This window comes from Aquarana catesbeiana, linkage group LG02 (assembly GCF_042186555.1).
Source record: "Aquarana catesbeiana isolate 2022-GZ linkage group LG02, ASM4218655v1, whole genome shotgun sequence".
NCBI lineage: Eukaryota > Metazoa > Chordata > Amphibia > Anura > Ranidae > Aquarana > Aquarana catesbeiana.
This window is the reverse complement of record NC_133325.1, coordinates 423,249,841-423,265,914: the sequence shown is the minus strand read 5'-3', so window position 1 is coordinate 423,265,914 and position 16,074 is coordinate 423,249,841. Positions and strand designations below refer to the sequence as shown.

General features: G+C 45.8%; 1 protein-coding gene across 2 annotated transcripts in view; it reads left to right on the top strand.

Annotated features, from left to right (window-relative positions):
- Window positions 1–1,916: 1,916 nt before the first annotated feature.
- NIPAL3 (NIPA like domain containing 3) overlaps window positions 1,917–16,074 on the top strand; it is a 61,387-nt gene continuing 47,229 nt past the window's right edge. For both annotated transcript variants that reach the window (XM_073615480.1, XM_073615479.1), the window contains exons 1-2: window positions 1,917–2,074; window positions 4,460–4,698. In XM_073615480.1, coding sequence (XP_073471581.1) covers window positions 4,609–4,698 — 90 coding nt within the window. In that variant the 5' untranslated portion in view covers window positions 1,917–2,074; window positions 4,460–4,608. The remainder of the gene's footprint in view (window positions 2,075–4,459; window positions 4,699–16,074) is intronic.

The following is a 16,074-nucleotide window of genomic DNA, read 5'->3' as shown; positions in this document are numbered from 1 at the left end:
GCGCCGCCCACTGCACTGACTGACAGGCGGAGTGATATGCCGCCTGGCCTGAGGAAAGCAGAAGGAGATCAGGAGAACGCGACGCCTCCTTCTCCCTCAACCTCCAGAGTCACGCTGAATAATGGCCATGGTGGCTGTGACTGGGAGTGGGACAGAACGAAGATTTAAAAAAAAAAGGTGTCACTCTCTCTCTGTGTTTCTCGCTCTCCTTCTCTCTCTCGCTTTCTCTCTTTCTCCCTTCTCTCCTTCTCTCTCTCTTCTTCTCTGTCTCTATTCTCTCTCTTCTCTCTTTTGACGGGCACAGTGGCTTCATTTCACGGGGCACAGTGGTTGCAATTGATGGGCACAGTGGCTGCAATTGATGATTTGACTGCCCCTTGGCTAATTTTAAATAAATAAACTTAGGCTTTAAAGGGGCAATGGCAGGTAGGTCAGTGCATGTCAGGTAGGTCAGTGTGGGTCAGTGTATGTCAGATAGGTAGGTCAGTGTATGTCAGATAGGTAGGTCAGTGTGTGTCAGTGTATGTCAGATAGGTAGGTCAGTGTGTGTCAGGTAGGTAGGTCAGTGTATCAAGTAGGTCAGTGTATGTCAGATAGGTAGGTCAGTGTATGTCAGATAGGTAGGTCAGTGTGTGTCAGTGTATGTCAGATAGGTAGGTCAGTGTGTGTCAGGTAGGTAGGTCAGTGTATCAAGTAGGTCAGTGTGTGTCAGATAGGTAGGTCAGTGTATGTCAGATAGGTAGGTCAGTGTGTGTCAGGTAGGTCAGTGTGTGTCAGCCAGGCAGGTCAGTGTGTGTCAGGTAGGTCAGTGTATGTCATGTAGGTCAGTGTGTGTCAGCCAGGTAGGTCAGTGTATGTCAGATAGGTAGGTCAGTGTGTGTCAAGTAGGTCAGTGTATGTTAGGTAGGTCAGTGTATGTCAGGTAGGTCAGTGCATGTCAGGTAGGTCAGTGCATGTCAGGTAGGTCAGTGTATGTCAGGTAGGTCAGTGTATGTCAGGTAGGTCAGTGTATGTCAGCCAGGTAGGTCAGTGTGTGTCAGGTAGGTCAGTGTATGTCAGGTAGGTAACACCCCCCTCCATACAACCCCACCATCTGCCGCACCACCACATCCCCCCCCCCCGGTGCTGGGCTCTGACTTCGGGCTGAAGCCCCTGGTCTTTTTGATACCTAGCAACGCCCCTGGGGTACAGGATAAAAAACTGACGCGTTTCACACTCTCAACAGTGCATAGTCAGAGCTATGACTAAACACTGTTGAGAGTGTGAAACGTGTCAGTTTTTTTATCCTGTACCCTGCTGTGGTTTGTACTTTTGTTATTTTGCACAATAAAGGCGTTTTTATTGGAATGCGGCTGTCCAGACCTTCCCTCTTCTAACAGATCTGCCCTATTCCAGTGTACAGATGACTCACCTGCAAACTCTGCATTTATATCGGGACACAGCACGGGACTAAAACTTCCCCTGCCCTGAACCCATGGTGATCACATACCACCAAAAGAAAGCTCTATTTGTGTGAAAAAAAAATGATATACATTTTGTTTGGGTACAGCCGCATCACATGAACACGCAATTGTCAGTTAAAGTGGCATAGTGCCGGATAGCAAAAAATGGCCTGGTCATGAAGAGGGTACATGACATGATTAAAACAATAGGTCTCATTCAGGTCAGTAAAAAACAAAATGCTTGCATGCCTAATAATGTGTACTAACCAGAAAAACACGTTTTCATAGCTGCAGCATGTGTTCCTTCAGTGAACAGATGTGAACGCAGCTATTTGGGAAAATGTGAAAATAAAATAGACTATCTTTGCTCTTATCATGTGTTAATAAGAATTGCTACAAGAGGAGAAACCACTGCTTTTACATTGTGATGTATACAAAACACACCCGGCTACAAACTGACATCAGAGAATGCCAGAAGAGGGAGCCCACACACAAAGCGAGGATGGTGATTGGAGCTAGTGGTGTCATGTGACCAGCAGCATCAGAAGCAGGAAGTCCAGGTATACAGGGAACTCGGAGGAGTGAGGCTGCCAGGAGCTGTGGAGTACATAGGAAGGACGGTTATAGAGAAGGTAATGTACAATGTGGAGGTGACTGGGCTGTGTTGTCATACTACAAGGAGAGGAAAGGGACCTGATAGACATAAACAGGAAAGACTGAATGCTAGCAGTAGACTGCTCCTATATACAGGGAGTACAGCTGTGTGATTGTATTCTGGCTCCAGGAGAGTAATGCAGGCTTGTCTTCTCAAAGGAACACACACTTGTATAGTTCTATGGTAGCATTATCCAGGAACACAAGGCAGTCAACAAGTTAGTGATGCAATCAGGAAATGAGAAGTTGTGGCTGATAGATACACAGACACCTCACTCCTCTTACTGTATGTGGGCAGTATGAGTGTTTAGTGATGGGAGAAGTGTCATCTATCGTCTGATGTACCATACACACAAGATTATTTTTCCATCTCATCCTCACCTTAACCCCATCACACCTAAAGCCTGGTATACACTATTTGTTTTGTTTTTTCGACCCAGCAGGCCGAATGAAGAAAAAAAAAAAAAAAAACCCGAAGAGCTCAGGAGGAGCCGCTGTACTAAAATTGCGATGTTTGTAAAGCGAGATCTCCCCTGCTGGGCTATTGTGTTCTGACAGGGAAAGGCCACACAAGCCCCCCCTCCCTGCCAGAACACCCCAATCAGCGATATCTGTGCCTATCGACAGACCTTTTGTTAGACCAGCTGCAGTACACACGGGCCGAATGTCATCCGGTTTCTATTGAACCAAACCTTGATCTGGGTATTTTTTTTCTTAGTTTTTATTTTTTAATATTCAGGTGTTTGTATCTTTTTTCTCTAAATGAGAAAAAAAATGTATCTTTGCTCTCCATTAAGGATGAGCTCCGGCGTGTTCGCACAGCTCACGCACAGAGCCCGCCAGAAAGTCGGCACTGCGCTAATCACAAGCAGTGAGACATTGTCCTGATGCGCGGCTGCAGAGATCGGGAAATGTCTCCGTGCATGTGATTAGCGCTCCGCAGTGCCGACTTCCTGGCGGGCTTTGCATGTGGGCTGTGCGAATACGCTGGAGATCATTCTTGCTCTCCATTCAGAGAGAGAGAGAGAGAAACACAGGGGTGGGCTTCACAGTGATTGATCAATGTGATAGCCAGTCAGAACCTACTACAGCGATTAGGTGACCCGGGTCCCAATCATTATTACAGGGCCCAGGGCTCTCGGGGAGACCCCCGGTCAGTGTGCTGGGAGCGCATTGAGGAGAGAGCAGGAGCTGACAGCTGATCGCTTCGCTGATATAGATACAGATAAGCATATTTTTTACATAACACACACAGGGACACTTATTGGTATATTAGTGTGGATGGGAGCTTTTTATATCAAATATGAGAACAGCAGGAGTCGGGGGGGGGGGGGGTTAGCAGGCGCTGACAGGCAGAGAGGGGGGAGGAGGAGACACAGGAGATCAGAGCTGCGGGTGACAAAGGCATGTAAACTGACCACAATGTCAGGGCTCAGCAGCCATGATACACCGTGGTCAGTTTACGGGAGGGGGGGGGGCGGGCATAAACTGTCAGAATCAACCAGGTATTACAGGTGTTACAGGGTACCAAATTACACAGCACAGCACTGTGCTGTATAACATGCTTTAAAGGAACAGAATCTGTTGTATTTTTTTTTGTTTTGTTTTTTGTTTGTTTTTTTGTTTGTTTTTTGAGTTAACAAACGCTTTAAGGCAAGGGATAAGCATGCAGAATAGTGCTCTTTTTGGGGGGAGGGGGGATTTTTGCTGACACATAATGCTCATACATCTTTGGGGGGCCTGGGCACGATTTGACATGTTTGCTCTGGGCTCTAGATGAACTTGTCCTGGCACTACCACAGTGCATTTGTATGAACTGGCTGTCAAAGAACCTCTTTAATGTCTTAAGGGAAACAATGCTGACTTTTCTAGAAAACTAACTCTGTTACCCAAAGGTACCCAAAACTTAGCACAGTAACCACCTACTTTTGGTTGGGTTGGGTGAAAATCGTAAACATCTGTTTGGGTTTCAGTGGACACCCCTGGCCCTGGTTGACCACTTTATTAGAAAAATTTGCTCAGCCGGTTTGTTTTCTTCTCTGGCTGATTGCTTTTGTTTCCCCCTTAGATAAAGCTGATTCTGGGTGTGTCAGCAAAGTCTTCTTCTTCACAATAAACATGGATGTTTAGGATAGTTTTAGCATGCATGATTATGCAACAGTCTCTTGTGAACACCTTTATTTGGCAGGTATCAGTATTAAATTGAAATTTTTTTGATTAGCTTTAAAGTTCTGATATTTTTCCAGTTATTTACTATGAAAAGGTATTTGCACTGTATGATCATTTTGATTGAATTCAAGACAATATGTCAAATATGTGAAGTTGTAATGTACCCTTAATGTGTTTTTCTTGGCTCTTCATAGGCCAGGACGCTACTTTAACTGTATATTGCCACAGATGAAGAGACGTCTATAATGACAAAGCAGGACTGTTTTCTGTGTATGAGAGCTGCTGATCATGTCTTAAGGCTGGATTTAAGGATGCTGTAGAAGTATTGCCAACTGAAAATAAAATGGAGATTACAGCCATTCCCGCTGTTCAGATAGAGAAATTGGTAGCCACCACTCCCCTAACACCTGGAGACAGTTATTTTTCCTACAAGGTACTACATCTTTGTCTTGTAATCAGTGGATTGTGTATTTTATTTCAGCTAATCCAGCATACATATGGTAACACTGGGGTGCTTTCATTAGAACTGAAGAGGTGCCTGAACCGGGTATTGTGGGTTTTTTTTTTTTTTTTAAACGGTTCATTCAGTTTGTATCCAGCCAGGCAGACCCTTGCACTACAAAGTTGCTGACAAATCTAAATGTGATTGCACGATCAGTGAGTAACCAGTAAGTCTACCTCTGAAATGTCATAAGGTTCAAATATTTCTTATAATTACATTGTGTTTTAGGCCCAGGTGTTAACATTCAGATGAGGCAGCAGGTAAATTCTAAAGCTGCATATCACGTTGGATAATCTTGGTGCTGCTATTGCTGACATATTTCTGAAAAGACTAGTTGGCTGGCTTTTATATGGACCCATTCAGTGGTTTCTGCATCACGGACCTGGAACAAGTATGTACATCAGGAAAGTTGGAGACCTGTCCCAGGTCAGTGGTCAGAGTATTGAAGCACACCAGCCACAAAACTAGAATTTTCAGAAAAAGAGCTCAGTTTCCATTTAAACCATTGTACTTTAAGTTTATTTAAAGGCAAAATGTATGTGAAGATATCGATTTTTGTAATCCACATATGCAATATTTTGCAGCAGCATAATCATCGCAAACAGTGTTCAAGACAAGCATTCAGTTATCTTATGAAAACTTGTTATCATAGCGCAGTACAGTATAAAATTAAATGTTACACTGTTTGCTTAAAGTGACAATAAACAAACCATTTCCTTATACTCCAGAAATAGTCTGTACTTATCCACTACCTGATGGCCTTGTAACCTGTTTTCCATGAAATTGTTTCTTACTGTTTGTAACATCTTCCATGATCTCCTGAGTTTCTCCTTCCCCCCCTCACTTCAGTTTGTTTTGAACAAGCACTCAAAATCAGCTAAGGTATTGTGCACTGCTGTTTGCACACTACGAATCCCATAATTCATAGTCCCTAGTAGGGGTGCTGAAATTAATCGCTTCATCTATGTATCGCGATTCGGGTGTCCCCGATGTGGCATCGATGCATACAACCAGAAAATCGATTGCCGGGTGACGTCATCCTGACTTGCCCTGCCCCTCCCGGGAGAGTGCTCTGAGCGTATTGGTAAAATTGCTGTGTTTTAATAAATCCCGTGTTACAATCAACGAATTGCCCCACTGCATGTGCTTTTTAAAAAAAATATGGAACTTCATACCGAATTTCACAGTACAATACATGCCGCTCATGTGACTGTCCTGCCCGGCCCAGCTCTCTCCTCTCACGTCTCATGTCTCTCCTGACGTCAGCGGGGAATTCTCAGCTCTGTCCGCTGACTGTAGCTATCAGATCAGAAGAGAGGCGGACGGGGCTGAGAATTCCCCGATGACGTCAGGAGAGACATGATAGGAGAGAGGCGGGCCAGGCAGGGTAGTCACATGAGCGGCATGTATTGTACTGTGAAATTTGGTATGAAGTTGCATTTTTTTTTTTTTTTTTTTTTTTAAAAACACATACAGCGGCGCACTTCACTGATTGTAACATAGTAATTTTAACAACAGTAAGTAGAGTACAAATGTGTTTGTACACTACTTACACCGAGTACACGCTCCATGCTGACAGTTCCCCAGCTTCCCCTTTGCACATTCCACTGTTAACTCCTAGTGTGCTGGAAGGTGCAAATAGGAATGCCAGGGAACTGTCTGTCAGCAGCAGTGGTGGCCCGTGCATTGTGGGGGGTTAGTGAAGTGATGGCTGCATTTACTGAGCACAAGTAGCTGCATTTGATGGGCACAGTGAGGCTTTAATTAATGGGGGAGGTTCAGTTTGTTTGCGCCTACCAAAAAATTTTGAACACCAGCTGCCACTGGTCAGCACAGAGACAGTACAGGGAACTTCACAGGGCTGTTTGTCAGCTGTGGATTCTATTCCTCCTGACCTCCCAGCAGCAGTGTGTGTGAATTCCTGTACCCTGTAGTGCACCGGAGTAGTGCACTTTTTAAGGGAGTGAGGTTATTTTTAATTCAGAGTGGAGTTCCAGTCAATTTTCTGTTTTATTAAAAGACAGAGGCTACAAAAAAAGTGTACCTTCTGACTTTTAATAAAGACACTCACCTGTCCCACAATCCAGCGACATGGCTACCCAAACCCTTCCTTCTCTCCCCTGCCTGTCCACGGCGCTGGCAATACTACCGTGGGCATTTGACTGTGACAGCTTGCAGCTTCAAAGCCGGGTGCGCATGTCTCACTGCGCTCTCCTGCATAGCCAGCAATCTTTTGGGGCCTGTGATGTGTCCCAGAAGATGGCAAGGAGGAAGGCCCAAGGGCCTAGGCGGCCCAAAAGGAAGTGGGAGCTCATTGGTAATCGTGATGCATCGCGGAATCGAATCGTTGACCAGGTAATCAAATTGAATCCTGAGACCAATGAAGATGCACACCTCTAGTCCCTAGTCCATCTAGGGAGGGAGCAAGGGGGAATGGCTACTTTCCTACATACAGCGGGACCAGAATAAATGTAGCCACCCTCTAATAGGGTGTCGGGTCACAGCAGCCCCAAAAAGTTATTTGGAGCTGCCTGAGGGCAATAGAATTTTTTTTTTTCAGTGTCACTTTAGGATCATAGTTCACTTTTAACCACTTCAGCCCTGGAAGATTTTACCCCCTTCCTTACCAGAGCACTATTCACAATTTGGCACTGCGTCGCTTTAACTAACAATTGCGCGGTCATGCAATGCTGTACCCAAACAAAATTTGCATCCTTTTTTTTCCCCACAAATAGAGCTTTCTTTTGGTGGTATTTAATCACCTCTGCGGTTTTTATTTTTTGCGATATATAAATGAAAAAAAATTTTGAAGAAAAATGATATTTTCTACTTTTTGTTATTAAAAAAAAAAAAAAAATACAATAAACTCAATTTTAGTCATACATTTAGGCCAAAAAGCATTCAGCCGCACGTCTCGGGTAAAAAAAAAATTCAATAAGCGTATATTTATTGGTTTGCGCAAAAGTTATAGCATCTACAAACTAAGGTATGTTTTCTGGAATTTACGCAGCTTTTAGTTTATGACTGCCTATCTCATTTCTTGAGGTGCTAAAATGGCAGGGCAGTACAAACCCTCCCAAAATGACCCCATTTTGGAAAGTAGACAACCCAAGGAATTTGCTGAGAGGCTTGTTGAGCACATTTAAATATTTTATTTTTTTTGTCGTAAGTGATTGTGTAAATTGTTTTTTTTTCATTTTTCAAAGTTGTCACTGAAATTATATATTGCTCAAACATGCCATGGGCATATGTGGAATTACACCCCAAAATACATTCTGCTGCTTCTCCTGAGTATGAGGATACCACATGTGTGGGACTTTTTGGCAATATAGCCGCGTACGGGGCCCCGAAACCAAGCATCGCCTTCAGGCTTTCTAAGGATGTAAATTTTTTATTTTACTCCTCACTCTCACTACCTATCACAGTTTTGGAGTCCATGAATTGCCCAGATGGCATGAAAACAGACCCCCCCCCCCCCCCCAAATGACCCCATTTTGGAAAGACACACCAAGCTATTTGCTAAGAGGCATGTTGAATATATTGCCCAAATGTTTGGTAAAATATAAAAGATGATCTTATGCCGAGTACATAGATACCAAACACGACATTAAAATTGCGCACAACTGTGCAGCGGCGACAAACTACATTTTTAAAAGCCTTTACAGATTACCACTTTAGATTTACAGAGGAGGTCTACTACTAAAATGACTGCCCTCGATCTGACGTCCGCGGTAATACATCGCATGCATGGTGCAATTGCTGTTTACATATGATATGAGACCGATGATTGCATTCACCTTTGCGCGAGCATGAGGGTACGGGTGCTTTTTTATTTATTTTTTATTATTTATTTTGCTTTTTTATTTTATTTTTACACTTTTTTTCCTTTCATATTTTTTTTTAATTTTTTTTTTAAATGTTATCACAGGGAATGTAAATATCCCCTATGATGGCAATAGGTAGTGACAGGTACTCTAGTGCGACTCGCAGGCAAAAAGCGCACCTGATTGTCAGAGCCTGCTTCAGTCACTACCAAAAAATTGTTTAGCGTTCGCAGGGATCAGGCCTGACTCTGCGAACGCTGCAGTTATGTGTGTTGTGTTTTGTAAGTGACCGTGATCGATTGATACTGCACTTGGGTGGGCTGGGTGGAGGGCTAAATGCAGGTGCTAGCAGGTATCTGGGCTGATCCCGCTAACGCTGCGTTTTTGGGAACCCTAAACTACTGGGGACGCTAGTATAGATCTGATTGGATCAAAGATATTGATCCGTTCAGACACTATACTACTAAGGGAGGTGTATGGTGCATGCGTGTGTGTTAGCGCTTCGGGCACTAATCTAACGATGCCCGGGGCTGATGCAGACCCTAACTGACGCTAAAACTTGATGGGTGATCAGGGGGTTAAACCTTTATTGGGTAATATACGGCGGGTACCCTGACGCAATAAAGAAATAACTACCGGTAACTAGTGTCACCCATGACACTAATACGGCGTTCAGAAAATAGATCTACTGGTGACGGGGTGAAAGGGTTAACCGCGAGTTTTACCTTTATTTGGGGGTTATCCTAGACCTACCTGGGCCTACTACTGGCTGCCCTAACACTGATTAGTGTCACAAGTGACACCAATACAGTGATCAGGAGAAGTCTGAAAACTGCAATTGGTGACACAGTGACAGGGAGTGAAGGGGTTATCGGGGGGGGGGGGGGTTTGAAATGTGTGCCTACGTGTACTGTGTCAGTGTAGTGTTGGTGCAACTCACTTTTAGATGTCCTCTGTCCTCTTTCTGGAGCCTAAAAGAATTCCACGAGGAGAGATGACATCACTTCCCTTGCCTGTGTTTACACTTACAGGCAGGAGAAGCATTTCATTGGTCAGAACCAATCAGCAGGTCCAGGCCAGAAATCATTGGCCTGGACCTGAAGACTGATCGGTTCTGCAACGAATCAGACCACCGTGGGGGCGCGCGCGATGTACGAGTATGTGGTTTTGAGCACCGTGCCATTCTGTCGACGTATATCGACGTGAGCCAATCGGAACCGGTTAATGGGCGTTTGTTTTTATACATATCCGCCATTGTTTTATAAATGTTGAAGATTATATTGTCTGTTTATACAACATTCAGGAGGTCACCTCCGCTTGTGTTTACAATCACATAAATATGTAGAAGAAGAATACAGGAAGTTAAATGCTATTTTAGTTTCATCCTTAAGCAGGCCATACACGGTCGAATTTCGAACGAATTTTCTTTTCAAAATCAGAAAGTTCGTTTTTTTTTGTGATCCAATGATGCCACCATTGATTTTCAAAATTCGGCCGACCAAGCCTTCAATTTGACCTCATGTTGCTATAGAAAATAATTTTTTCGTGGCCGGGAATCTTTCTTTCTCTCCGTAAATTTTCTTGTCTTATTACATTTCTCGCACGATTCTCCCATCATTGATTAGAAAATTGTTCGTTTTTTCTAAAAATTTCCAACATGTCCAATTCCTCAGATTTGATTGCCGCACAAAAATCGGCCGTTGCTGCAGCCCACTAATAGTGCGAAATTCGTACGAAAATTCTTTCGAAATTCGAACCGTGTATGGCCGGCATTCGTTTTCAGGTTGAAATTGAGATAAAATGGTCAAAATAATCTAGAATAAAAATTCTGCTGTTTTACAAGAACTAATGTTGAGGCACCTGAAATAGGCATTTTTTTAAAACTAATAGGTTTATCACTGGACTTTTCTGAGATGACACATGTTGAGGGCAGCAGCGTTTTAAAAGCCATTATTAAGAATGTGCCGAAATCTCCTGCAAATGCAGTGGAAACCAGCCGTGGTCTTTGGAGTAGGGGGTGACCCGAAACTCACCCTTTGTGCGCACACAAAATGTTATCAGCAATATGGCGGTGATATTCCATGCATCCACAGGGGCAACTGGTTTAAAACATGTTAGAGGATCTATCTGTTAGCAGAGAAAAAATTGTCGCCTGTAAGATGGTGCGATAGTCCGTGCATGTACGGGAGCAATATAAGAGACTGGATGTTACTGTGCATGCAGAGAACCGCTGCCATTTTACTAGCTGTTTATTCCTAGCAATATGTCGCCATGCATGGAAGCAACTTTCCCCAGCTGTTATCACATTACATATATGCCCCCCCCCCCCCCCCTCTTCTTCAATATATTAACACACCTGCATGGGCAACTTTCTGATCGCCGCACCTGCATGGCCTCCTCCCTCCTTCTCTCACCATCACCCACCTTGACCACAGTGCTTGAGTGCTCCACTTTCACCACTGCACTTGCCACCTCCCACCCTCGGTTTTACCTCTGAACCTGCTATCTGATATTCCTGTTATATATTTGCCTTCATTTTTAAACTGTTATATTGAACTAAGTATAAGAAGTAGAATTCCCCTTTGAAATTACTGAGACAGTGTACTTTCTGTGTTGCCAGATAAATCTAAGCCCAATGCCGTGTACACACGAGCGGACTTTGCAGCAGACTTTCCGGCGGACTACCTGAACGGACGGACTTGCCTACACATGAGCGGACTTTCTGGCAGGCTAAGTCCGCCCGTCTTTCCGACGGACTTTCGCTGGAGTTGCGGCGGACTTTCAGAATGAACGGACTTGCCCACACACGGACAAGTCCGTTCATTTTGAACGTGACTCGGGTACGACGGGACTAGAAAAGGATGTCAATCTAGCCGCTTTTATCGGCGAGATTGATACCTTGCAAGCCCCGTCGCGGGTCATACCAGGCCCTTAAGTCTGGTATGGATTATAAAGGGAACCCCCTACGCCGAAAAAACAGCGTGGGGTCCCCCCTAAATTCCATACCAGACCCGATCCGAGCACGCAGCCCGGCCGGTCAGGAAAGGGGGTGGGGACGAGCAAGCTCCAACCCCCCCCCCCCCCCCCCGAACCATACCAGGCCGCATGCCCTCAACATGGGGGGGTGGGTGCTTTGGGGAAGGGGGCGCCCTGCGGGGCCCCCCCACCCCAAAGCAACTTGTCCCCATGTTGATGAGGACAAGGGCCTCTTCCCGACAACCCTGGCCGACAACCCTGGGGCTTATCGGAATCCGGGAGCCCCCTATAATAAGAGGGCCCCCAGATCCCGGCCCCCCACCCTATGTGAATGAGTATGGGGTACATGGTACCCCTACCCATTCACCTAAGGAAAAAGTGTCAATAATAAAACACACTACACAGGTTTTTTAAATAATTTATTAAACCGGATACCAAGTATTCCGGAAAGTCCGCTCGTGTGTACGCGGCATAAGAGGTGCAGGGTCTAAAAGCTCTCTGCAAGAGATAAGTGTGCTGCAGATGGCTCCCATGTTGCAGGCAATTGTGACAACAGTTGAAAAGCAGAAGTAAACTGTGATAAAAAAATTGGTGGGCAAGGTCATAGTCTATCAGAGAAAAGTTCAGGGCAGGTGATTAACAAGGAGTGTCAAGAAAAAGGCAATTGCGTGTTAGCAGGAATTGCCACCCGAATAGAAGCCAGAAAAATCCTCCTGAAATTTTCTAGGAACAGCCGACCATTATGTAACTGTGGTTGATCCTTCTGAAAAAGTGCTTATTCAAATAGCAGGGTGATCATTAAGAAGACTCAAATGTAAAGTTTACCAGGAGCAATTCAAACTAAAGTTGCCACTGGTTTATGAAACCTCGGCTGGACCTCAGACTACAGAGAAAAAGATGGCAAGGAACCAGCTGTCGTGCAGATATCAGGTTCGAGGCAAGCACACGTGTGAGGCTGGGTTCGCACCATTACGAATCGGATGCGGAGAAGCCGCATCCAATTTGCAATAGCAGGAGCTTTTAACCGGTTCTCTATGGAGTCGGTTCATATATCTCTGCAGCAGGTCCGTTTTGCACAAAAACGCTGTGCGTCTTTTGGTCCATTTAAGGTCCGAATTCAGCCCAAAATTCGTGCTGAAATTGACCCTGAAACGGTGAACCAGGACGCACCAGACCCCTGCTGTGAGCCAGATGCGGCGATGGTGTGAACCCAGCCTGAAGGTCTTACCGACGGCTGAAGAGTAGGTGCAGGGCCAACAGGTGAGTGAGTTGTAGGAGGGTATCAGAGATCTGATCCAAACTCATCTTCTTAACCGAAAAAAAGCTAAACGTCTGTGGTGACGATCAAAATTTTTATGGATGTATTATACTACTATGTCGTATTGCCAGGCCAGTGTAGCCACTAAAGAGTGCCGAGGCACAGGGTCTGAGGAACTCCCCAGTGTTTGCCAGAGCACCTTGCAGGGAATGATTGGAATTGATGGAAAAGAAGCATGGTATAAAATCAGCATACAAGGTCATGGTCAAACAGACAAAGGTCAGTGGATAACATAGATTGTGGCGAAAAAGTCAGGGTAAGGGGATAACGGGGATTATAAAGAAACAGGCAGCGATCATTTACATGAATTGGCACTGGTACAAGGGCCTGGTAACAGATACTCGGAGAGGTCTTTGCTCAGGCAACTCCAAAATGTGCTGAGCAGGTTCAAATGACTTTCCTGGATATGACCTCCAGAGGAAGTGACCGGCAGCACTTTTCCTTAGAACCAGCAGAGGGAGTGTGAGAACATTTAAACACATGGATGGAAAAAGATTTATGGGGCATATGAAAGTGGTTGCACCAGTGAACAGGAATCAAGCATTGGGCCCAGACTCTGAAAAGCATGACTGCAGACACTTGGCTGCAACATTACCAGCTTTGGACTGTGACACAGGTTGGTTTTGGCCAACTCTGACACATGGGGCTGATTTACTAAAACTGGAGAGTGCAAAATCTGATGCAGCTGTGCATGGTAGCCAATCAGCTAACTTCAGCTGGATCAGTTACGTTTTGACAATAAAAGTGGATTGGTTTCTATGCAGAGCTGCACAACATTTTGCATTCTCCAGTTTTACTGTAATTGTGTAATTTTAGTGTAAATGTAAGGTTAGTTAAGAAACTATACCAAAGATTTGTTATCTAAGGCAGGACAGAGAGAGGATGATTTTTTGGAAGATTTATAGAGACCCTGTCAGGGTCTAAAGCAGGCATGTCCAAAGTCCGGCCCGCAGGCCAATTGCGGCCTGCGTACCGGTTTCGAACGGCCCGCCTGGTAACTTGGACATGTATATCTTTTGTGGCCCCCAACGAATCCCCGAGCGCCAGGGGCCACAAAATATATATTTACTGGCTTCCTTGGAGGGGACAGGGAAGGGGCGGGACGAGTGCCGCACATACAGGAGAATTTCCTGTTTACACAGCTGCCTCTGTAATAGGAAGTCCCGTCTCCTGCGCTGCCATTGGACAACTGCTCTGTCCATCAAAGGAGGCCGGACTTTGTATTAAAGAGGCCACCGAGAAAACAGATTTTCCTGTATGTAATCTGTTGGCACTCGTCCCGCCCCCTCCCTGTCTCCTCCAAGGCTGCAGATGGGCATCGATCTGGCTACACCGATGGCAATGGTGAGTCTGCATTCATGGCAGTGGGGGTGCTGCTGCATTCATGGCAGTGGGGGTGCTGCTGCATTCATGGCAGTGGGGGTGCTGCTGCATTCATGGCAGTGGGGGTGCTGCTGCATTCATGGCAGTGGGGGTGCTGCTGCATTCATGGCAGTGGGGTGGGCTGCACTGATGGCAATGGTGAGTCTGCATTCATGGCACTTGTGGGGCTGCATTCGTGGCACTGGTGGGGCTGCATTTGTAGGGCTGCATTGATGGGCACTGACCATTATTTCTTTAATCGTACATCACGGGACACAGAGCCATAGTAATCACTATGTGGGTTATAGGCCACCTTCAGGTGCTGGATACGGGCACACCCTAAACAGGAAGTTGCCTCCCTATATAACCCCTCCCATACCGGGATTATCTCAGTTTTTTCACCAGTGTCTAAGGTGTTGGTCACGAGTAAAGATGTGCTGTGCTGAGCTCCACTGGAGCAATCCTTGCTGGGGCTAGCTATGCAGCCGGATCTGTTCAAAGTGTCTTTTAGGCCAAATTGAATGGTACCCGGGCCTTGTGTCCGAAGAAACGAGGTTTTGCCTGTAACGCTTCTCTTTTTAGAGAGCTGGACCCCGGGATCCAATACTTTGGTATTTTCAGCCATAAAGTTTTACTGGCGGGGTGCTATTACGGATCCAGGAGTGTGGGTTCCCCCGAGGGTCCCCGGTTCCTGAAGTTTGTTAACGGAATCCACCGTGAAGGGTGAAGATTGGGTCTGTTGGTTTTACCACAGAAAATCCTGCGGCAGGAAAGGTAAGTGGATTTTTTCTAAGGAATTTTAAATTTTCTTATGAAATGTCTCCTTTAAAAAAAAAAAAAAAAAAGTAAATGTCATGCCTAAGAGTCACCACTGGGGGCTTTGTCAGGAAGCAGCAGGCTTTTTCCACTGGCTAGCAGGCAGTTTGGGGGGGGGGGGGTTCTTCCACCAAACACACACCCCCCCCCACACCTGGACAAGGCTCTGGAAAGGGGAAAGCTAAAATCGATCGGCATGCCACTCCGTTTTCCTTCCGCCCCTGCACGGCGGCTTGTCTAGGTCTCCCCGCCATCCCTCCCTCACACACAAGCCGATCCCGTCGGATCGGAGGCCCGCGCTCGCGCGGGAAAACTCTCTTTTGAAAGAGAGAGGGGGGTGCTATGCGATGGAGGGGGCGGAGCTTGGCGTCCTCCAATGTCCGGCACGGGAGTGTGTTTTAAAAGCTCAATTTTTGCTGATGCAAGTTGTCGGAGGGACACAAGAGCAAAGCGGGGCATGTAAGAGGCTTGGTGACACAGGCATTCATATTGACACATTTACTATTCGCATCAGGCTGAGCGTTAATAGCAGCGGCAGTGGCTGGACTATTGCTCAAAGCAGTGGATGCGTTTCTTCTGGTAGTACCTCTGCATTTATGCATCGGGCTATGGTCAGAAGGGGAGGTAGAAACACCCCAAAAGAGGGCTAAAGGGATCTCCCTCAAGCTCTGAAAGCCTAAAACTCATCTCTGCAATGGCATCCTCCCCTGAGAGGGGGTGGCTGGTCAGAGTGAGCCTTCAGGGGCCATGGAATGTTTGCAACTGCTTACAACACTGCAGCCCCTGCCTATATTTCTAAAAAGGTTTTTTTCCTCAGCCATGAAAGGATGGGAAAAAGGTTAGTGGCTTTAATCGCATTCCAGATTGGGATAAAATGCGACAGGTTCCATTCCATTACCCAAGGACCCTCAAACTGAGGATCTGGGGGCGGGAGAATGTTTTCTCTCAGGGGACCGTGAACAGGCTGATGACTCCTCTTCTGAGGGGTCATATGCGGAAGGATCAGTTTCA